This window comes from Phacochoerus africanus, chromosome 15 (genome assembly GCF_016906955.1).
Source record: "Phacochoerus africanus isolate WHEZ1 chromosome 15, ROS_Pafr_v1, whole genome shotgun sequence".
NCBI classification, from domain to species: Eukaryota; Metazoa; Chordata; class Mammalia; order Artiodactyla; family Suidae; genus Phacochoerus; species Phacochoerus africanus.
In genome coordinates this window covers 100645263-100670195 of record NC_062558.1, presented here as the reverse complement: position 1 = coordinate 100670195, position 24933 = coordinate 100645263, and the positions used below count along the sequence as shown (strand labels likewise).

At 34.3% G+C, this 24933-nt stretch overlaps 1 protein-coding gene across 1 annotated transcript in view; it reads right to left on the bottom strand.

The window, feature by feature from the left end:
- Window positions 1–8376: 8376 nt before the first annotated feature.
- The window catches only part of PTEN (phosphatase and tensin homolog), a 93819-nt gene continuing 77262 nt past the window's right edge, over window positions 8377–24933 (bottom strand). The window contains exons 6-9 of the mRNA XM_047759412.1: window positions 23353–23494; window positions 17804–17970; window positions 14883–15107; window positions 8377–11847 (exon numbers count right to left, since the gene is read on the bottom strand). Of these exons, the coding sequence (XP_047615368.1) occupies window positions 11662–11847; window positions 14883–15107; window positions 17804–17970; window positions 23353–23494 (720 nt within the window). The 3' untranslated portion in view covers window positions 8377–11661. The remainder of the gene's footprint in view (window positions 11848–14882; window positions 15108–17803; window positions 17971–23352; window positions 23495–24933) is intronic.

Below are 24933 nucleotides of genomic sequence, written 5' to 3'. Positions count from 1 at the left end.
CCCATTTGGTGGTTTTTAATATTAGATGGTATACTTTTTGCTGTAAAATTTCCTTGTGGTTCTTTTTATAATTTCTGTTTCTCTGATGAGAACTTTTATCTTTCCATTCAGTTCAAGTGTGTTTATCTCATGGAGCATACTTATAACAGCTGCATTTACAACTGATAATTCTAACATTTGGGTTATCTGGAGGCTGGCATCTCTTCTTTTTTTTTTTTTTTCCTTAAAAATTAGTCATATTTTCCTGGTTTTTCCTGATTAAGTAATTTTGGATATTGGATTATACCAACTCTGGGTCTTATTGGAATTTGGAGGGAAATACTTGTTTTTGTTTAATTAAGCAGGAATAAGCCCAATTAGGCTTATACTGCAAATTCCATCTTACCCTTTTTTTTTCTTTTCCTTTTTTTAGGGCTGCACCCATGGCATATGGAGGTTCCCTGGCTAGGGGTCCAATTGAATCAGAGCTACAGCTGCCGGCCACAGCCACAGACACAGCCACAGCCACACCAGATCTGAGCTGCACTGCAACCTATACCACGACTCGCGGCAACACTGGATCCTTAACCCACTGAACAAGGCCGGGGATCAAACCTGCATCCTCATGGTTCCTAGTTGGATATGTTTCTGCTGTGTCACAATGGGAACTCCCCGTCTCAACTTTTTTGAGTGGTGGTTCCCATCTCAGTTCCATTTTCCAGGACTTTGCCATGGTTTCTTGGGTTCGTCCTGTGTGTGCCCGCTCAGGACATGGAATTCCATACACAGAATTAGAGGATCCCCTTTTCCAAATCTCAGGATTTTCCTCAGGACCTTTTCAAGATTTTCCCACTCTCCCCCAACCCCATGCTCTCTGGCCCAAATGGGACTTTTTCTGGTTCCTCTGGCCAGAAAGCTGGATTTCTCTGAGTTTTAGCTACTCATGTCTCCAACGCTGTGCAGCTCCACAAGTGGGGCCCATCTTAAGGCAAAGCTGTAAGAGAGGGAAAAAATGCCAGACATCCTCATATAGGTTGCTTTTCTAAGTTTTGACTCTCCTTCACCATCTGTCTGCGTCTGTTTACTTTTCTGAGTTCTTAGGCACCTTCTTTTCACATTTGCTCCAGATGTTCTTAGTTGTAATTAGCAAGGAAGATGGACTTGAGTGGTTTTAGTCCACCCCAGCTGGAACCAGAAATTCCCCTGCCTGCTTCTCCAAATGCTGTCTTCCACCACTCTCCCGTGACTTACTCTACTCCAGACTTTCTCTTCTGTTTCCCAAATGGCCACTTGTGCCTACAAACAAGCCATGGCACTTGTTCTTCCCAGTGTGTAAAATGTTGCCCCACTCTAAAATGTAAACTCTGAACTTTTCTTCTACACCACCATAATTCCACTAGGCATGGAAAGCATGCAACACATACTTGTTGGATGGCTGGTTGGCCTACTTAACAGAGAACCAATTACTTTGAACAGTCCAGGTATTCTACTTCAAGCAAAAGTAATGTACCAGTTTATTTAATCAATGTAATACTAAACTAGAAAATAAAAGAGCTCTCCTTTGAGTCGATATAAAAATGTGTGCCAACATCTTATCATCTTACCTGTCAAGAACTATGCAAGATTCATAGAATTGCTTTCTCTCTTATGGCTCAAATAACTATTAAATATTTCTATTTGCCATTCATTTTGCAGGAGGTATACCTTGTACTGAAGTTTGCTTTTCTTCTGTCAGTAATAAAAAATATTGGCATGACCCCATTGTCCATTTGCTGTTTAGGGTCTGGGGTTTTGTTCACTTTGTGAATTTGATTCTGTTTAACAGGTAGCAGACTGCCTTGTTCCAAACCAGTTCTGCTTACCAGTTGTTACACCTGAGAAATTTAAGTCCTCTGACTTTGTTTTTGTGCAGAAAATAAGATACAACTACCTAAACTTGAAGGGTGTGTAAAGCATGTAAAATACTTACCACAGTGTCTGGCATATACTGCGGGGTCAAAATAATATTTTCCTATCTCTGAACCAGCTTTCCAGTACTAAGAGTTAATTTGAGCTTCCCTATGCTTTTCTTACTGCTTTCCCTTCTTTTCTTACTTTGGCTTCCTCTCTTTTTTCTGGGCTCTTTTATTTTGATTTCTAGGTAGCTGACTTATCACAGAATTCTCATGAGTTTTATTTATGTGTCTTCAGGTTTTCTGAGGTGGAACTATGTTTAATTTTCTTGAGAAAGGTTCAAGTTGTTTGAGGTCTTCAACTAATTCCCAGTCAAATATCTACCTCAGTCAATCATGTTCATAGTGATATTTTTGTTTTAACCTTACTGGAGTTTTTATAGAAACAATGGCTTCAGTCTTCTCCAAGGACAGCTAAACATTAAATGATGTCTCTTGAGTCTGGCAAAAGGGAAATTTTACCATATGCCTAACCCGTTACCAAAGACTAAAACTTATTTTCCTTTTCAAACATTCATTTAATATATAGCAATAGTAATAACAAACCCACGAATCGTGATGGCTGTACACAGGAAAAAAAGTGTTAGATAGCTAATTACTTAAAGAACATTTGTAGTTCCCTTGTTGAGGATAACTATGTAAAATGTTAGACTTTCCTGACAAAGATATCTTCATGGAAATACCGAATAAACCTAAGAAGTTTGTTAATTTTCACATCGGTGCAATTTATTTTATTTTTATTTTTTTGTCTTTTTGCCTTTTCTAGGGCCGCTCCTGAGGCGTATGAAGGTTCCCAGGCTAGGGGTCGAATCAGAGCTGTAGCCGCCGGGCCTACGCCAGAGCCACAGCAATGCAGGATCTGAGCCGCGTCTGTGACCTACACCACAGCTCATGGCAACGCCGGATCCTTAACCCACTGAGCAAGGCCAGGGATTGAACTCAAAACCTCATGGTTCCTAGTTGGATTCGTTAACCACTGCGCCACGACGGGAACTCCACATCTGTGCAATTTAAATACATTTTTCTTCCTTATAGACGACAAGGATTAGAATACCAGGAAATCTCTAATTCCAAAAACATGATTATAATTGGAAAAGGAAGAATAAACATAAGCATAAATAGTATTATCATAGTGAATGTTTTTAGATATTTTAGTGTTTCACAGTATCTTCAGGTCACATTTACATATACATATAAATAGAAAAATATAACTAAATTTACCCAAAATTTAAATTCAGATATCTCAAGAAGAGTAAACATCACAGTAAAAACATGGCTCATATCCTTGAAAATTAGGTTGGAGGTTTACTTATCAATGTTTAAAAGAGAAATTCACAATACTATTGGAATGTAGGGACTTTTGAATTCCAACGAGGTAGGTTCAGGAGATATTCCCAGTATGTGAAGTTTAACCCTTAGGCCAAGATCAATGGATATATGCAGTATTGTTTTTTCAAAATTTACTTGACATTCTTTTCTCATATCGGGGAAACCCATTCAGATACCTCAAATTCTTCTAAAGCCAAGTAAAATGTATTTTTTAAAAAAAGCCTTAGACTCAGGTAAAAACAATGAAAAACTGCCAAGGAAATGTCTTTAAAAACACCTTTTAAAATCCTATTTTTTAAAAAAGAAAAGCTAATAGCATTTTCTTTCAGCATTTTATGTCCAATTATACGTATCATTGCAAATTTCTACCATATCAAATTAATTTAAATATCCCATTTTTCCTCAATCACAAAGTTAAACTTCTTGGATCTCGAAATGGGGTAGAAGCGGGGGAGGGGGGAGGTCCCTCTTTGTGTAAAAACATCTTTTACCTTTAGATATTTACAAATTTCCAGAGGTTTTTGCTTATGTGTTAAGAATATATAGCACTAGGCCATAAATTTCAATTTTGCTTTTTGTGTAACTGAAAATTTACAACTTGTTTCCCATTAATATATCATAAGTGACATTTCCTTTTAGCTTTACAGAAGTATTTAAGGCCATAACAGAACTTTTAACTTCTACTGGAAAGTGATAGCAAATATTTCTAAAACGCACACATACATTAAGATCGTAAAAAGAATTTTAAATGAACTCAACTGAAAATAGAGAGAAATGGATTGTTTACATAAATTTTGCCAAACCAATTTAGAAAACAAAATAACTTAGAACATTATGACTATTTTGAGTGGTAGTCTTTATAAAAATTCTCCCTAGATATACCAAATAATAATCTTAAAAACTTAGAATGTAGTTGTACAAGGCCAGAATAAATTTTTACAGAGGATGAGTGCATCTTGTTGATTAAAAGCATGAAAAATTCTAACTACTATTTCAGGGCTCTGTTAAATTCTCAGCTTCCGGTGAGACCTATTCTGGACTTAACCTATTCATTGCTGCAATCTCTCTATTTCTGCATACCTGGTCTTCTTTACCGACTCCACATTCTCCCCACATAGCACTTATTAACTTATATACGGTATGTTTATTATCCCTCGTTAGAATGTAAGATCCATGAAGATGGGCATCTATTGTTCATCCATTTGTATCCCAAGTACCTAGAACAGTGCTTGACTCATATTAAGTGTTCAATAACTATTGGGTGACTCACAATTCAGTTTTATTGCATCATGTTTTAAAGTGTCACTTTGCATTTTGCTTCATTCTTAACTTCCTCTTCCTTGCTCAAGAAAGCCTTCCCTGACCCTTCCAAAGCATTAGTCATAATATAATTAATTATGCTACGGTAAAAAATTGTCCCCAAATCTCAGTGTAAATTAATATCTTGTTTCTTGCTTATGCTAATATCTAACACATTTGATGTTGGAGAATTTGAGGAAGTTCTGCTTCATAGAGTACTTCAAGATCCAGGCTGACAGAGTTGCACCATTTGGAACATGTCATGTCCTCGGTCACTGTAGTAGAGAGAAGCTGAAAGATTGTACAATGGATTTTATTTTCAATGCCGTTCCTTGGAAGTGTCACATCACTTTCACTCCTATTTCATTGGAACAAACTAGTTACAGTGGCCCATCTAACCTCAAGGGGGTGGAAATTTAGCAGAGCATATGGAATATTTAGTCATCATAATATCACATATAATTATTTTAATGAAGTCTATTTCCTCTACCAGAGTGGAAACTCCTCAAAAGCAAGAGAGGGTGTCGTTTTGATCTCTAATATATTCCAAACATCTGTTATATAAAGCAGGGATGTGATAAATAATTGTCAAAGTTTAAAATCAGTTATTAAAAATAATTAACTTCTTTAATTTTTTAAAGAAGAAATACTCTCCATAGGAAAGCATTTCTATTTTTTATGTCCATCAGTAGCCAAATGGGATGTGATATAAACATTTCCAATATATCAGCTTTGGTTAAATGCGCAACTTAGAAAATAACCCATTAATGCACACATCAAGATGCTACCAACAAATTCATTAATATGCAAGATTCATTACTGTAGTCAAAGGTCATCCAGGGCTAACATTATTTTCATTATAATGAGTTATAATACTCCACTGAGAACTGTTTGCCTAAATTCAGCTATTTAATCTCTATAATTGGAGTCTAGCACTTTCAAACATCTAATTCACCCACACACCCACAACCTCCCTACACACACAGATGCGTGTGCACACACTTATAAACGGCCCATTAGGGCATTACAATGGAAAAAGAAAATAGAAACTGAAAGGGCATTTGTAAATGTGGGATATCATTTAGACAACTATAGAGAGTAAGCAGAAACTCCTAAAAATATACATAAAACAAAAGCTAGAATTTGATAAGCTACAGAAACCAGTTTGAAGAATTTTACTACAGTAAACAGATTTGACAAAACTGAAACACTAGAGCCAGAACTACAAGCCTTGCTTCACTCCAACACAAACAAAATCTCTAACCATTTTAAGCACAGTGAGAATCCACATGCAACAAAGGTGATATAAATTTTAATTAAAAAATGAAAAATATAAATCCTTATTAAACACTTCATTAAAAAATATGCAGCTTTATTTTAAAATGTGGTAATGCTCAAAGATGGCAGTTGACTTTACTCATATAGGTAAAAATGTTCTTAAAATATCAATACATTTGTTTATATGTACTGCCCTCCCTCTAATTTTTTTCCAATTCTCAAGTAACTGTCAAGAGTTGTAGGTTCTAAGCACACTATTATACTATACATGATTAAGTTCCAGAGCCAAAGGCAAACCATTCATGAAATAGTTTTTTGATGTAAGTCTCATGAGTACACAGATTTAAAGTGATAAACCAGCAGTAGCTTTTTTTCTTTTTTGCAAGTGTTAAACTAATTCGCTTTAAATTGAGCCACTGTTCAGGAATCCTAAAAAGTGAAAAGCTCATCCTTTGCCAACCTATAAGGGGAACAGAAAGGTGATGATAAAATTAACCACCAACATAGTGTTTAACACATTCTGCTTAACACATAACTCCAAAATGCAAATGTTTGAAATGGTTTTTGAAGAGAAACAGCTACGTTAAGCCTATCTATACTAAATGAATGTAACTGTTTTATTTACTTAGACATGTACCATTCTGATGCCAACAATATTTAAATGTCCATGATTGATCCACTGATTTGGAAAGGGCTCTTAATAGCTGCACATAGTCTGCACCTGTAGCATTAGAATCCAACCACTGTTCATTTTCTGATATAATTTAACATTCTACAAATCCATGATGGAAGTACTAAGCTTAAAGGCTTTGAGAGTATGCACAGTACAGATTTCATTTCTTAAAGAAAACATACACATGAATATTCAAACAAAATATGAGTGTATAATCACTAGAGTATTAATAATGGCTATGTTTCCAGGTAGTGGGATTATGAATGATGATTTCTTGTTGTTGCTGTGGAAAAGTATTCTCAAAATAGCTAACTTAAGAACCAAAGGTTATCACCACCAAGGAAACTATTTTGTTCTTCACTGACTTCACATTACAAACGTTTAAAGCTACCAACAAATATAAATTTGTCAGAGTGGCTACATATACTCTGATATACTTGTAAGGAAGATCTCTTAAAAGCTGGAAAAATAGCAAGATCATGGTCATAAAAGAATAGATTGCTCTAAAATTAAAAACACCTGATAAGCAATTTAATCATTAGGCTTCTTATAGTTACATAATTCTATAGGAAAATCAGTCTCTAACAGCTCATCTTTATAAATTTTAAAATATTTTTCTCTATTGTCTCTTTTGCTAGTTTTTTAGGTACTGTCCTCATGCCAGTTTGGACTGAGTATTTATTACTCAGATATTTCTTCTGCACTAGTATTGGCACTGCTAACCAAAACTTAGGCCATTTAAGACTAAGTTTTAAATCTGTGGCTAATTATCTGGAAAGAATAAAAGAATAAAAAGAGTTTCACATTAGCAGCAAATTAATTAGATTTAAGGGTCTTGATTTTTTTTGTAAGCCTTTGGAAGCCTGCATGTTAAACATTGGTGATTTTAAAATTCTCAGTGGAAATGGTGATGGCATTCACTTAACCAAGGCAGCTCAAATTAAGTGTAGTGAGAACATGCAATGAAAACAAAATTTTCAGTAAATTCCTATTTTTCAGACATCACCAAGATCATCCTATAAATCAGGATAATCTTAAACTCCAGTATAGTTTTCAATCATACTTAAGATACCTAAAAAGAAAAAATGTGTGTACACACAATTTTCATACTTCTTTATATTGTTCACATTTACTTTTAAAAAGTCACATGGAGAAAATGTAAACTTGAAATAACATTAAATTCTATTACATAAATGATCTGCTTTATTTTCAAAACATTTGTACAAGCTACACTTTCACTTATTACCTTAAACAATGCTTTGTTGACAGGATATGCCTTAGTCTTTAAGCTTTTAAGAATATTAGAAATAACAAGCTTAAGTTCAAGTACACAAAGTCTGTAAGACTATCCTGGAATATCAATTTTTAAACTGCACAAGTCACACTGAAGAGATGAACTTTTCCTTATGTTGATGGGATACCACAGAATCATATAGAATGGAAAAGCCACAAAACTGAAATTGGAGATACCGAATCCGTTCTTGGGAATTATCTTCAGACATCTGACTTAGAAAAGAAAAAAAAAAAAAAAATATATATATATATATGCACAATTTTTCAAGGATCATGAACTTTTTAAGGATTAGCATAGTATTTAATGTGCTAGAAGCAATTTATTAGTGTTGACCAAGGCCCTAAAAGAGTTAAGTGCCTCTCTCAAACATGAGTAGACTGATATTCTACTCCCAAACTGAGAAGGGCTCATATTTTTATATAATTATAGTCTTTGAAGGACAGCAGGGGAAAAAAAAAAAAAAACCTTACAGAAAACTTACTAATCGCACTTGGCTGCCCATTATTTAAAATGTCAATGAATCTAAGCAATTTAAATTATAAATATTCTCATTTAATAAAACACCCACACAATGACAAGAATGAGACTTTAATCAGTTTTAAGTGGAGTTTATAACACTAAGAGATAAAGGGTTGTTAACAAACACAGTAACAAATGGACATCTGATTGGTATGAGGCATTATCCTGTACACATCATATTTTGTGTATCCTCAGTGCATAGCATTTACACACAGAGCCACTGCTGCACAGCACAAGAGTATCTGAAGAGGCTGAGAGTAAGGCTGTTTAACAGACTGAAATTTTTTAGCATATATATTCTATATGAAAACAGATTGAACTTTTGAACTGGCAGGGTAGAAGGCAACTCTGCCAAACACTGCAGTTAAAGCCCCCACTTTAGTGCACAGTTCCACCCCTTCCATCTGCATGCATGACACATTAACAGTATTTAAAGGTAAACGAGGCACTTTGTGGCAACCACAGCCATCGTTATGAACATATTGCACAAATTTTCTAGAACTAAACAGTAACTTGTACCCTACTTTTATTTTTTAAAGCTGAAACATTTGATGCTGCCGGTAAACTCCACTTAAGTTTATAACCTGTGCCACAGCAAAGAATGGTGATGCTATTTATTCAACTACCCTTAATAAGTATGGCAAAAAATGTCCAAGAGGAGCTACAGAGATCTTGGGATGGTACAGGGCCCAATTGTAAGCTTTCTTAAAAGTGATGCCTTCAAGTAATTTCAGACGTGTAAGCGGCTGCACATCCAAAAAGTCTAAGAAAACATTCCAGAAACTCAAAGAGATTACCTACAGAATGCATTTCAGGCTAATCATGAATACTGTCATAAATAAAGTTTTAATTAGGACTCGAAAACCTTTCAGTCATAGCAATTCTTGTCAAATTCTATGGGGATGGTAACTGAAATAAAGGAGAGTAGTATGTATAATATATATTTATATATATATAATATATATATATATAATGCCATTTTTCCATTTCCAATGACTACACCATAAAAATGTAAGCAAGGCTTCTCAAAAACATTGAAACATTCAAAATCAAAACCCTCATTCAGACCTTCACATTCCAAAGGAAAAATAATAACAGTGCAAAAGCCCATTATAATGTCATTATTTATGACCTGGCCCTCCATGTTACATATTGGAACAATACAAGTTACGTTTTAACATACTGTGCCCAAAACTGTAACAAATAACAGTATTAATAACTATCTTCAAAACATGAATAGTTGATTTTCATTTTAGTCAACAGTTTTCAGCTCTTATGAAAGACAAGGTGGCATATAAATTTCAATGATGAGATCTTAGGAATAGATGTCTCTAACTTTACCGATTTAAACTTATGAGCAGTCAATCAATTCTCTATATATCAATGTTTAAATATAAATGTGTAAATCCTAACAACTTTGTTAAAAATTTTAAAATTTTATTTGTTGAATGAAACTGATGAGGTATGGAAAACATGTCAACATTATTTACTAAGAATATTTTAGATGAAGTTCTGCCTAATCTATTTTCCATCAAACTCTATAAATGCTGCTCTAGTAGGTCCTATGCAATCTGTATTTGTAAATTAACAAGGTCAGACCACAGCTAGTGAACAATTTCAGCACCAGTAAGTTATTGAAAATGAGATTTTTACACCATTAAGAAATAAACTGTCTGGATATCCAAATGTTTCAAGGTCAAGGTATAATTTGAAAGATACCAAATTTATGGGGAAAAAATTCTTTTCAATAATATCTTCATATTAACTTTATAATACTAGTTGTACTCTGCTTAAAATCATATGCAGTCTGGGCATATCAAATATATGATATTTAAGAAGTGAAACTGAAGCCCTAGTCCTAACTCTAGACTAATGAAGAAATGATTCAACACTGCACATTAAAAAAAAAAAAATCTGTTCAATAGCAAATTGATAAAAGTGTTATGTGGGACAATTTCTACTGAAAAATGCCTTATTTGTGCAGTGCTGAAAATTTACTGCAACTCTAATTTCCTTTTAAACACAAATAACGTCCTTTTAAATATAAACATTATATGTATTCAGTATTCAAGTAAAATTCCCTAACAGTTAATGACATTTAAAAATGTGCAAAACTGCAAAACTCATTGTAATAGAATGTGTAAGGTCAAAAGGGTAGAACGGCTGACATCTATTGGATTGAATAAGTGCATCATAAATCTTTAAAGAAAAAAACGCTTACTGTAGAATCTCAAATTGAAATTTCCTGTGCAGCATTACAAAATATTTTATATTTAATGAGAAAAAAGAAGCTTGTAGGCAGCACATGAAGCATCCACAGCAGGTATATGATTGAAAACTAATAAAATAAGAGTAAGTTGTTGACTGATGTAGGTACTAATAGCATTTGACTTTTAGCACTGGCCTTGATTACACAGGAGATGGAGCAGTCATTACAATTGAGAAAACATATTTAATAACTCATTGTCAATTTTTATGTTTCAAGCCCATTCTTTGTTGATAGCCTCCACATTTATATGGTTAAGTCATTGTTGCTGTGTTTCTTATCTATTACCACATTATTTTTATATCCCTTCATTTGTGGATTCTTAAGATGTTGTGGAAGGTTCATTCCTGCACCCCAATACAGATTCACTCCCTCTAGCTGCCTTTTCTAGCACCAATATGCTTTAAAAAAATAAAATGCACAAATAACAAGCAGTGACAGCGGCCAATTCCTCAAATATCCAGATTAATAACTGTAGCATGCTAAAGAAAGGTGCGTGTAAATAGCTGGAGATGGTGTATGGTCCAGAGTCCAGCATAAAACATATTCCTTTCTGAGCATTCCCTCCATTCCCCTAACCCGAATACATGCATTAGAATGTAGCAAAACCCTTTAGAAACTCCTCTTAGCCAACTGCAGACTTATCTGTTGCCACAAGTGCAAAGGGGTAGGATGTGAACCTGTATTTCACAAAGCTCTTTAGCCACTTCAGTTGGTGACAGAACACAAAATGAAAAATTCCTACGTATACACATCAGTCTGTCTCCACTTTTTATAAAACTGGAATAAAATGGGAAAGTGCCATCTTTATTTATCCTAATTGAATTTTAAATGTCCTTTTGACACAAAAAGGTATATACATGACACAGCTACACAACCTTTTTTCAACTGGACAACAAGTGTCAAAACCCTGTGGATGTATAGGGTAAAACAAGATTGGTCAGGAAAAGAGAATTGTTCCTATAACTGGTAATCTGACACAATGTCCTATTGCCATTTAAAAAAAAGGTCCATTTTCAGTTTATTCAAGTTTGTTTCTTATGATGTTTTATCCCTCTTGATAAAAAAAAAATCAGACTTTTGTAATTTGTGTATGCTGATCTTCATCAAAAGGTTCATTTTCTGGATCAGAGTCAGTGGTGTCAGAATATCTATAATGATCAGGTTCATTGTCACTAACATCTGGTGTTACAGAAGTTGAACTGCTAGCCTCTGGATTTGATGGCTCCTCTACTGTTTTTGTGAAGTACAGCTTCACCTAGGGAAAGAAGAGAAAGTTTAAATAGAAAATCCTAAGTCTGACTATTAAATTACTTAAAGATATATTTTTTTTAGCAGATTCATTTTTAAGTATCATGATACATATGATCTTTAAAAGCAGCTGCCTTTTTTTTTTTTTTTTTTGGCCTTTTCTAGGGCTGCTCCTGTGGCATATGGAGGTTCCCAGGCTAGGGGTCCAATCAGAGCTGTAGCCGCTGGCCTTCACCACAGCCACAGCAATGCCAGATCTGAGCCACGCCTGTGACCTATACCACAGCTCACGGCAACGCCAGATCCTTAACCCACTGAGCAAGGCCAGGGATCGAACCTGCAACCTCACGGTTCCTAGTCGGATTCATTAACCACTGAGCCATGGCCGGAACTCCCTAAAAGCAGCTGCCTTTTAAGTGACCCTCTTCTTAAGATTTCCTACATGGTCTTTCTTGATAATATAGTGAAAAGAAATTGGGATATTAACATATATTTTAATAAGAACAAGCTGCAAGCCTTAACTAAATAATTTTACCAAAGTACAGACTTGGACAGTCCACATAATATATTTTCAATTCAATTCACAGAGATGAGTTCCAAAAGAATGTTTCATTTACTACCTGTCTGAAACTCAATGTATTTTCTGTATATAAATAATATTAGATACATACAAATACTATACTATGTAAAATGCTGATTAACAATGATGTTCATATTCCAGTTCCCCTTAAAACTTCACTGAAAGGGAGGAAGAAGAAAATGCACTTCACACAGTGGTCTAAACAGTGAACCAAGGGCCCTTCAGGCAAGAGCTGAAATAATTTCAAAACAACTCTACGAGGCAGATATCTCCACTGTAAAAGAGAGAAAACTATAGCTCAGAAAGGTTAGGCAACTTGTTAAGGGCCACATATCTGGCAGATAGTGGATTGGGATTTCAATTAGCTTCAAATCCTTTTCTCATTCTGTTATATCTATAGCTGCCCTTACCGTGATGGAAGAGTCACTGTCAATTCTCCTCTTCAATCCAATATCCACTCTGTCAGTAAATTCTTTTAGTTCTACTTTCAACTAGTCTCCCAGCTTTCATTCTTGCCCCTCTCCAGTAAATATTTTAAAGGAGAAGCAGAGTAAAAATTTCAAGACAAAATTCAGATTATATCCCCCCTGCACAGAAAACACTCTCATGTCTTCACTCTTGGACTGAAGTGTGTTAGTCAAAATGACTTCTGTATTGCTCCTCAAATACACCAAGTTCACCCCTGACTCAGGGCTTTTGCAACTGCTCTTTCTTCTTTTCCCAAATTATTTGTATAGCTCACTCATTTCATTCAGGCCTCCAATTAAACGTCACTTGCTTAGAGAGGCCTTCTCTAACCATCCCACTAAAAAATACATGAAGATCATGCTCTATCCTATCTCTGCTTTGTTTTTTCATAGCACTCACCATTAGATATTAGATTTATTTACAGATAATTGAAAGTTTTAATTTGTAATCACAAATATAAAACCTCTGATAGTATTAAAACAGAAAATAATAACAGTAGAGGAAGTCATTTTAAAAGCCAATTAACTGAGGAAAATGCAGGCAGAGAAAAGAAGGTAAATGGAAACCTATGAGTTCTAAAAGACACTTCTAAACACAAATATAAGATCTAAAGGCACTTAATATTGGATCTATTTTCACTTAAAACAGGTAGCCTGGGAGTTCCCACCATGGCTTAGTGGTAACAAACCTGACTAGGATCCATGAAGACACGGGTTTGATCCATGGCCTCGCTCAGTGTGTTAAGAATCTGGCATTGCCATGAGCTGTGGCGCAGGTCACAGACACAGCTCGGATACCACATTGTTGTGGCTGTGGTGCAGGCCTGCAGCTGTAGCTCAACCCCTAGCCTGGGAACTTCCACATGACGCAGGTGCAGTCCTAAAAAGCAAAAAAAAAAAAGCCCCTCCTTTATTTTTATTATTACTAGCAATATTCTTAAAGCTATGACTAGATTTGTTACATGTTATAAAAATGGAATGAAGAGAGAATTTAAAGAGAGAAGGGAAGCAGCAATGATGAAAGGAAGATGGAAAAATCAAGTAGAATAAGAAATAGGAAAGGGGAAATAAAAAATGGCAAACCATCATTTGAAAATGTTTACAAGTCAGATATTTAATGTGGAGAATTCTTATCCAGAAATATAAATAGAAATATACATACAAATATCACATATAGATAAAAGTAAAATGAATCAAAGAATTCTATAATAAGAGCAAGTAGACAGAGTTTTAAAAAGGGAAGAAGAGGGGAGGATGATCAGAAAACCTTTCAGAGCATATAAGACTGAAGCTGAAGTTAAAAATGTGAGAAGGACAGCCATGTGAAGAGCAGGAAAAGGCTTGAGGGTGAAGAGGTCTGGGGAAAAGGAAAAGAATTAGAAAGATCTGAGGCAGAAGAGCTTATGAACATTTTGAAGAACTGAAGAGACCAGTCTGGGTGGATCACAGGAAGAGAATGTGACTAGAACTGATGTAGAAGGTAGTATTGTGCTAAATTATACAGGTCCTTGCAGGTCACATCAAAAAAATTAAAGGCCTTTAAAAGTATAAACAGGAATGACACAATCAAGTCATCTTTAAGATCACTCTGATGAGTTGAAAATAAATTGGAGGGGAAGCAGTAACAACATTCCATACAAATCATCCCAAAGGGCTCAGTTCCTTTTCCCTCCTTTCCTCACCCATTCCTACTTCATATCCCCTCCCCAGATTCTGCCCCAGATAACATCAAATAAGAAAGAATAGGGTAAAGAAAATGCAGCCTTTTGACTCTGTGCATCCTAGATTTAATTAGAAACTTTCAAGTTATTGCTACTTAAATATTGCTTCTGAATATACTTAATTTAAAAATTAGTCAAGCAAGTTTTTCACCAACATAGTGAAATTAGTCAAGCAAGTTTTTCACCGAGATTAAAACACACACACATGCACGCACACATGCACGCACGCACACACGCATCCACCCACCAATTCCTCAAAATGTTTTTAACTGACCTTAAAATTTGGAGAAAAGTATCGGTTGGCCTTGTCTTTATTTGCTTTGTCGAGATCATTTTTTGTTAAAGTGAGTACTAGATATTCCTTGTCATTATCTGCACGTTCTATACTGCAAATACTATCAATTTCTTGATCACACAGACTTCCATTTTCTACTTTTTCTGAGGTTTCCTCTGGTCCTGGTATGAAGAATGTATTTACCCAAAAGTGAAACATTTTGTCCTAAAAGAAAATAGACAAATTTTTCATTAAAAAAAGACAATATTACAATATTAACATTTATCTCAAGAAATGAACTAATATGTGTGAGTCGTTTGATATTTTGAATATCATTTTGATATTTTGATATTCAAAAGACTAATAGTTGGTTGGCAATCTGTGGGTTATCTATCACATATAATTCACATATGACTTTTCTTTTATTCAAATTTGGTCCAAAAATATAATTCCACAAGCTCTAAAATGAACTTACTCTAACACCTTAAGTTAAATATCTCCTTTTCTAATCTTAGCATTAAAAAAGGTTGAATTTATATGTAAATGTTTTAACAATTCAGAAATGGTTTAATTTTCTCTATCTTTCAACAAGCTATTACAAAATTTACTTTAACAAAAGTTCTTGAAATGTCAGTACAACTTGCCAAAGAATCATTTTTACTTCTACAGCAATACAAACATTAAATGGCTCCAGTTTCTTCCATGACAATGTTTGAAAACTTTCACATGGAAGTATAAGTATCTCAACTTTTTATAAAATGTCTCATTTCTAAAACGTAACTTCTTACTAATAACAGGTTTTTTTTTTTTTTTTTGCTATTTCTTGGGCCGCGCCTGCGGCATATGGAGGTTCCCAGGCTAGGGGTTGAATCGGAGCTGTAGCCACCAGCCTACGCCAGAGCCACAGCAACGCCAGATCTGAGCCGCGTCTGCAACCTACACCACAGCTCACGGCAACGCCGGATCATGAACCCACTGAGCAAGGGCAGGGACCGAACCCGCAACCTCATGGTTCCTAGTCGGATTCGTTAACCACTGCGCCACGACGGGAACTCCAATAACAGGTCTTAAAAATCAAAAACCACATCAGGAGTTCATTACTTCAAATCTTTCCTGACCAACGTAGAAAATGTTCTCCCTTAATTAGTAGAATTTAGCCTGTATGCATCATTGGACAATTAATGATGTACAACCCTGTGACATCTGGTGCCTTAAACTGCTATTGAAATCTTTTATTCTAATTTATCTTCAAGTTTATTTTCCCAGGAAGATAGTAAAACTCTTATATACCTTATGTCTTAAATGTCTTTCTTGTTTTTAATAGTATCTAACATAGCAATTTTATATGTAGTTTAAGTCTTTTAAAAATATTTTGTTAATTTCAACTATTTCAGCAAAGTCATTGAGTTAGTAACTGTGTACATATTTTAGAGTCAGAAGAAAATAAGCTAGTAAAATTTAAATTTCAAAAAATGTGGATTCTGCCAATGTACTGATTGTAGTAAAACTATACATTAAAAACTACAGAGCAAACATTTTTAACAGGCAGGGAAAAAAATCACACAAAATGGAAATAAATGTTAAGTAATTCAAGATATACAAATTATTATAAATATTTAATTTAATCTTCAGTTTTACATGTGTTAATGTAATGTACAGGTGATAAGAACTGGAAGAATAAGAATTAGCACACTCCAGTGATACAGGTACCTATTTTTCAGAGCAATATATAAAATCTTATGTGTGCCAGTCTTACAATGAGTAGAAGAAAACAAAAAAACTTCTTAGCTTAGTTTTAAAACATCTGTTAAAACTTCTTGGATTATGAAAAAATAAATTTTCAAAGTTACTGAGATATACTTAACTTTTATTTATACAGATGGGTTTCTGGTGAAAAAATCAGTTTTATATTTTGTGATTTTTTTTTTCCAGCTACTTGGATTCTGGATAAAGGAAATTGTATTTCTTCTGATAAGTCAAAATAGAGTTTAAAATTTTTATAATAAATGAAGCTTCCTCTTATTTTCTCTCTCTCTCTCAAAAAAGCTACAAATCAGGAAAATGAAATCAACCCTATTATGGAGACTGTCTAAAGATCAGCAATACACTATCAGTGATAATATACAAAGCTAATGTTTTCATTCATTACTACCTAAAAATTTTGCCCTGTAGGCTCTCCTTAACTGTTCACACTTACTATTTTAAATAAAAAAATATTTTGTTTTAAAATGAGCTCTTGCATTCTTTAAATATAGCTTAGTGAGATGCAAACTTCACTAACTTTCTAAACCTGCATATTTAAATACCACATTTTTCATTCTTTATTACTTCCTCTTCATACTTACTTCTCTCCTAGCTAAAAATCAAAATACTCAGTAAATTTGAGGAAGCTAAATATAAAATGACCCAGTCTCAACAAACATTAGCCAAAATGGGGTAAAAATGGTCTGTGTCATTACACAAGACCACAAAACGGATTTTATTTATACATACAGACCAAATTTCTTTTTCAAATTCATGGTTCCATGCTAACTTCTCAGTTAATTAATTACTCTTTCTAAAAGGACTATAACTAACTGAATGGGGTATGTATGCAATCTTTAATATTTTTATAAAATTTATTTGCATAACCTAAGTTAAAGAAAATTCATCTCAGATTACAAGGCCACATAGCCTTTTCCTTCTAATAGGACTATTTACCATTACAGTGGCTCACCAATGCCATGGTAAACAAAGCATGTGTAGATCTAACAGAAAACCATTTGACCCATTAGCTGTCAGTCATAAAACAAAACACATCTTTTAATCTCGCCTCACAGAATGATTTCTCTCTAACCAAATGCTTTAAGCAAACCATCTTAGGGTATTATTCAAGGTATAGACATCTTGGTTATTTTTCCCAGTAAAAGTAAAGTGCAAACCTTTTTTAGCATCTTGTTCTGTTTGTGGAAGAACTCTACTTTGATGTCACCACACACAGGCAATGGCTGAGGGAACTCAAAGTACATGAACTTGTCTTCCCGTCGTGTGGGTCCTGAATTGGAGGAATATATCTTCACCTTTAGCTGGCAGACCACAAACTGAGGATCTGCATGGTCAAATACACACTAGTATCATTTCACAGGAAATGCCTTTAACTGTCAAAAGCTAGTTGATGATTAATATTAGTAATATAAACAAAGCAGTAATTCTGCGTCTATAACCCCTGATCTGAAACAAATCAATCGAGAGAAAATAATAAGCCAATAAACAAATAAATCAGTGGAAATAAAGTAGGTCAAAATATAATCACTGTTAAGATTTTCCCTAATTTAAACCTTCAACATAAGGTTCTATTACTGGTATTAAAGTCAATTCTACTTCATAAATAGTATGTCTCAAAATTGGACTTCTAGAAATTTATAGTAACATCAAAACTTCAACTTCGCAATGTTAAAAATCTAATATAAATTAAGAATTAAAATGAAATGCATAAAAGGTAACTTTTAAAACAGATAATTGCTGCAAGTATTTTAAAGGAAAAACCACAAAACACCAATCATTACCTGTTCACATGAAAAAAGAGAATATAATCTACAACAAAGATATATTCCATAGACACAAGTTTCAATATTTAAAAAGTATTAACCATAATTCATTTCACCTATAATTTGTTTTATTTTTAAAGGTATACAAAGCCACCACTATGAGAAATACAAGGAAAGAGATCTGAAATGAATGCAAAGAAATGCAACAGACATCAAGTACAAATTATAACATAACCACCCTCTCTCCAAAACACACTCCATTTTCATTAACAAGAATGTGGGCTTTGGCCTGTGTTAGTTTTAAAATAACTGGTAAAATATGACCTCTCAAAATGTATCATGCTTATTATATTACCAATGCAACTAAGTAGTTAGTATGAAAAAAGGAAGGGTTAGGCATTTTATTTTTAAAATTCACTCATAAATACATTTATACCTCATGACATTACTGATAGAATTTAAAGTCATAAACATTAAGATGCTAGAACTTTAAATTACCAAAATAATTTGATAAAGTGTAATTCATTGGTAGTACACAATGAGTTGTGTACAAGTTCAAAAACAAGAGTTCATTAGAAAGAAAATAATTAACCTGAGGAGGTAAGAAGTGAGTCTTGCAATTTCAAAATATACCAAGATAATCAATAAATAAAAACATAAGCTTGCATAAAGTACATGAGAAATAGCATATAAAGTTCTCGTACCAACAGGCACCATCCTTAAAGATGATTTTTAAAAAAGTATCATATTCTTTATCAATGTGAGTACAAGGCAAAAAGCTTATTCAAGCTAATAAATAAGTTTTCAGTGCAATAAACACCTACTAATTCAACTATACAATATAATACTACTTTAGGTATTATCACATAATAAATAGCAGGTTTGACAAAAAGCATGAGGGATTAATCCAATTTATGAGACATTTATCATGAGAAAAAGGAACTCTAAAAATAGAAAACATTACACTAACAATCTGTCAATAATTTTCACTTTCTTGACTAAAGATTCAAAGTACAAAAAGCCATTTTGCAAAACTCATACTGAAAATTTAACTGGGAAGTCTAGCTTGAAGAAGCAAATAAAAGAGGTAAGATATCAAAGCAGTGATAAAAATCAACAAGGATGAAAATGCCTTGTAATATTATTAATTCAAACTCCACTAAATCAGAATTTGATAACCTTGAACTTGGGACCTTAAAAAGTAAATTAACTGTGTAAGCCAGATTTCAATTAAACTTCATCTAAAATGTGTACTTTCGGAGTTCCTGTCGTGGCTCAGTGATTAACGAGTCTGACTAGGAACCATGAAGTTGTGGGTTCGATCCCTGGCCTTGCTCAGTGGGTTGAGGATCCAGCATTGCTGTGAGCTGTGGTGTAGGTTGCAGACACGGCTCGGATCCCGTGTTGCTGTGGCTCTGGTGTAGGCCGGCGGCTACAGCTCGGATTAGACCCCTAGCCTGGGAACCTCCATATGCCGCGGGAGCGGCCCTAGGAAAGGCAAAAAGACAAAAAACAAACAAACAAACAAATAAATACTTTCAAGAATTTTAAAATTATATAAACAATTGATAATCTAATTATAAACCAGTGTTACTTAATTTCCTCACAAAACTAAGATGAAAAGTTTTAATAAAAATACGTGGAAAAGGACTTCCCTTCGTGGCACAGTGGAAACGAATCTGACTAGGAACCGTGAAGCTGCAGGTTCAATCCCTGGCCTTGCTCACCTCACTCAGTGGCTTAAGGATCTGGTGTTGCCATGAGCTGTGGTGTAGGTCGCAGACGCGGCTTGGATCTGGCGTTGCTGTGGTTGTGGTGTAGGCTGGCAGCTGTAGCTCTGATTAGACCCCTAGCCTGGGAATCTCCATATGCCGTGGGTGTAGCCCTAAAAAGCAAAAAAAAAAGAAAAGAAGGGGGGGGTTTCCTCAAATCACTAAAGAAAATAATTTTCCTTCACATTTTAGATAGATAAGACCCAACTTAACAGAAGTCCAAACATTAGTATGGTTCTGTTGATTTCTAAGACACAATTCTGGTATACATATTTTGATATAATTGACTGCGTTTAAAAAAATGAAAAGACTGATGATACCTAGTAAACAAAAATCAGAATTAAATTTTCTTGGGATATATGCATTTTGATACAATATGAGAGAAAAATCATACTGATCATCTTTTATTAACTCTTTTAAACCCTTTTAGATATACAGAATATAGCAATTTTTTCTTTATTAAGAAATACTAAGACAACAATCAAATAAGGAAAAAAATTGTTAACCCCTGACAACTTTGCAGAAGATAACTTTATTTTCATATGTTTTGTTTTCTTCACTGACTCTTTTTCCTCCTGAACCCAAACTGTTACAAATCCTATTTGTCTCAGTCCTCACCCTGCTTCCCTCTGAGTTTTCCCATCTTCTAGGGCAATACCATATTTATATGAAAGGCTTAACTATCATGTCTCTTTCCCGATGCTGTCCAAAATATCAGATATATCTCCTCACCTAAGTTCAAATCCATACTTTCAAGTACCTACTGAATATCTTCACATAAAGGCTCACCTTTACCTGATTTAAAACATGTTTAAAAGCAAAATATCAACACTCATGTGTCCAAGTCTCAGTCAGATTCACTTTTCTTCCCTTTTCTGTGAATTATTCCCGACCAGAATCAAAACTTTGACATATTTAGATACAAATGGTAAAAGAAAAGCTAACCGCATCCCATTTGACTGTTCCAGCAAAGCACATCTGACCTATGCAAGTTACATAAATGCTTTCCTTTCTACCATTTTTTTCCTTCTTATTATTATTACTTTCTATACAACTATATCTAAAATACAGCTTAAGCCTCTAGTATGATCACTGACACAAAAATATTTATCAAATCAAGTCTGACATGCCCATTTAGAGTCCTCTAACAGTAGCCACATACTCCATTCCTATTCTATTCTCCGTCTCTACATTTCATGTCCAGCTCATTTCCTTCTGCTGTGCTTCAATTCGAGCTATTCAAGCTATTTCCTATTACCTGTAATACTTTCTTTGGTTTTTAAGGCCAATCTAAACTGTATGTTTTCTCCAATGTTCAATAAAGAGCTGGATTTCCTTAATGAAACTATTTGACAATCCCCTCAACTTGCTTTTTCTGAACATACAACTTATAATTTATATATACACTCTCCCATTTAATTACATATACTTATAATATAGCTTTACCAAATAATATTAAATCACAGTGCATAAACAAAGAACTAGCAAATTAGTAAAGATTAAAAAGATTTCAGTAGTTAGTAAGTTGAGAAGTTTAAATGTAATACTGACAGATCAAACATACACACACATACAATGTTTAAATGTAAGCAGACAGAGCAGAACTGATAGGTGTTTGCTAGAGAGACCAGTATGAAAAAAATTACAGTAGATAAGATTACTGAACGAAACGTTCTCTCTCCCTTCTTATTTCTCTAATATTTTATACCTTACCATTTGGCTCTTAAACTGACATCTCACACTATAGAAAGAGCATGGGTTTTTTCCATCCTTTTCCCTTCTCCACTATAAATCTAGTTCCTTTGTCACCTTTGACAATCTAGTGCCTTTCACTCAATAGCTTTTTAAATTGCACTAAGATGACAAAAGCATCAGTGAGGTCTCCTAGAAGCCTTTAACATGCTATATTAATAGATCTGTAGTCTCTGATAAAGTTACTTGCTCTAACAATACAGGAAAGATCTCAGGAAGGTGAACACACCTATCTGACAAAGATAAACAACACCAAGAAATTAATTCCCTAGGTATAAAAAATTTATGGATAGAAAAATTTTCAATTACATAAATATTGTCAAGAAGCAAACTTAAAGCTGAAAACCAAAACCATCAACGAATTGCAAAATATCACTGAAATATTAGAGATATTAAAAAATAATAGCGATATCTAGAAACAACAAAACTGAACTCTAAATAAATAAAACATAGTTCTCAAACATGAAAACATGACTGATCACTTCCACGGTAGAAACTAATATAAAAACCTCTAACAAAAAAGCTGCAATAGTCTGGTCTTTTATAGGGCTGGACAATACTTTCTTCTTTGTGTTTTTCCTTGACTACCTTCTTTGGGTCAAGGTAGATTAATCCTATCAGTCTAGGTAAGAACCCTGGAGAAGAACAGCAGAGAAGCAGAATAGGACCAGAATGACTGAGGCAAGCTTACGGAGATTAGGGTAAAAGAGAAGTAAATTAGAGGCAGATATCAATGGCATGATCTTTATTTAGTACTTCTCTAGGAAGTTCCACATTTCAAAATATTTTCATATTATTGATAAGCAAAGATAAAGAGAGGTAGATGTGTGCTCTGGGTTAAATAGCACCCAGATCTACCCATAATCAACCCTGACAAACCTAGCTCTAGAACTCAGATCTAAATTCAGATTTTCTCTACTATTCCACACACAAGGAATCAACCCTATTCACTCAAATATCCTTCAGCTTATTGCCATGTCTTATCATTGTTTTCCTTTCCTTTTTAATTGTCCCTATCACCATCGCTATTCATATCTAGCCTTCCCAAGATATGAAGGAATTGGCCCCTACCCTAACACCAGTAAAGTGATGAATGCCATTGCTACTCTCATGCCAAATCTCTGATGGGACAGGTTTTTTAGTCATCCAGGTGGAATACAGGCTGCAATCGGTAGTTGTAGAACAGAATACTTCTTTCATAAATACAATCTGGCTTCAACAACATTAACACCCATTCGTCTTGGCTTCCTTAGCCCAATGGGCTAAATGACTGAGCTAATCAATTAGTTTGGATGCTTTCAAAATATACAAACCTGCATAAATTTTAAGTGTGGTAAATTTCTTTCTAGATGGTTATATAAATCTGTAGATATGCTAAGTGTTCCAGTACAGGGAAGGATGAGAATTTAGAGCACTTACTGCAAGTTCCGCCACTGAACATTGGAATAGTTTCAAACATCATCTTGTGAAACAACAGTGCCACTGGTCTATAATCCAGATGATTCTTTAACAGGTAGCTATAATAATACACATAGCGCCTCTGACTGGGAATAGTTACTCCCTGGTGGATAGAAAAAAAAAAAAAAGAAAAGCCAAATTCAAAAGAAAAGTTCCATTACAGTTATTTCACTAAATTTCTAAGGCAAATTGGGTTGTACCCATTGAAGAACATATATAAGAAATTTAACCTTAAATGATTTAATATTTAAATCCAGCTCAGTAATAAAGTAAATCAAAGCAACATCAATACAAAGGAAATATCAGAGTAACTTTTCTCCCTTAAAATACAATTATCATAACACTGTCATTTATTCAATGGTCACAACAATCTCTGACCCATGTACCCAATAAGCAAAGGCCACTGCATATACAAAATAACTGTCAAAGGCCTCTGCGCTGCAGCTGTGCTCTTTACACAGAGGGTTCCCCAAGAGGATTTATGGATTCTTATTAAACACAGAATTTCTCACAAACCTGGATACTTATTTTCCAGGCAAAAGCATATCAGAATCAGCAAACTAGATAAAGGCATACTGCCTTTAGGAGGCAAAAATATCAGCAGCAATAAGTGATGTTGCTTATTGCTGAATAAGGGTATGCAGCTGACATAATGAATGCAAGAGTCTGATAAAAATATTTAGAGATATCTCTGAGTTACATACATCTTTTTGTTGAAGAAGCCAGGAAATATGTAATATTTTAGAAAAGTTAAGTATTACAAATGCTAATAACATATATAATTCCTGTGGTATTTAAAGGAGAACCCTGACTTATCTCAAGGAAAAAAATCTAATATGTGCAGTAATGTAATCACCAATGATACTGAATAAATGAGGTATCAGGGCACTTATCTAAGGTTTCTTTTCCTATTGCACAATATTACTTCAGAAAAATTCAAACATTTAACTTAAAATTTGCAATATTTCTCTTTAAGTTATTACTGGCATCTAAATTTCCTGAAGTATTAAAAACTCTGAACATAAATACTTTTGTTCCCCCAGTGAAGAGTAGAAAATACATTTATGTGAGTTTAAAGACAAGTATGTTGAATGGTAAGTATATAGGTATTCGTTTCAGTGTTCCCAGTACTTTTCTGAAGGTTAGCATGACTTTATTACGGTTTTAAAAGTACATAAACGGGGAGTTCTCATGTGACACAGCGGGTTAAAGATCTGGCATTGTCATTGCAGCAGTTCAGGTCGCTGCTGTAGCGTGTGTTCGATCTCTGGCCTGGGAACTTCCCCGTGCCATGGGCGTGGCCAAAAAATATACATAAAATGTCAAATAATGGATAAAAGCCATTTCAAATCAGGGCAAATGATCCAAGATTTTTGGCTACAGTGCAAAGACTACACAGTCAGAAGACTTAGATTTGAATGCTGATAGTCAAAACACAAACTGTTCAGGAAAATAAAGAAAATAATACCATCTTCACAGGAGTCTCATGAGATGATTAAACACTAAATGCAGTTTCCCAAGAGCATACTGAAACAACGAAGT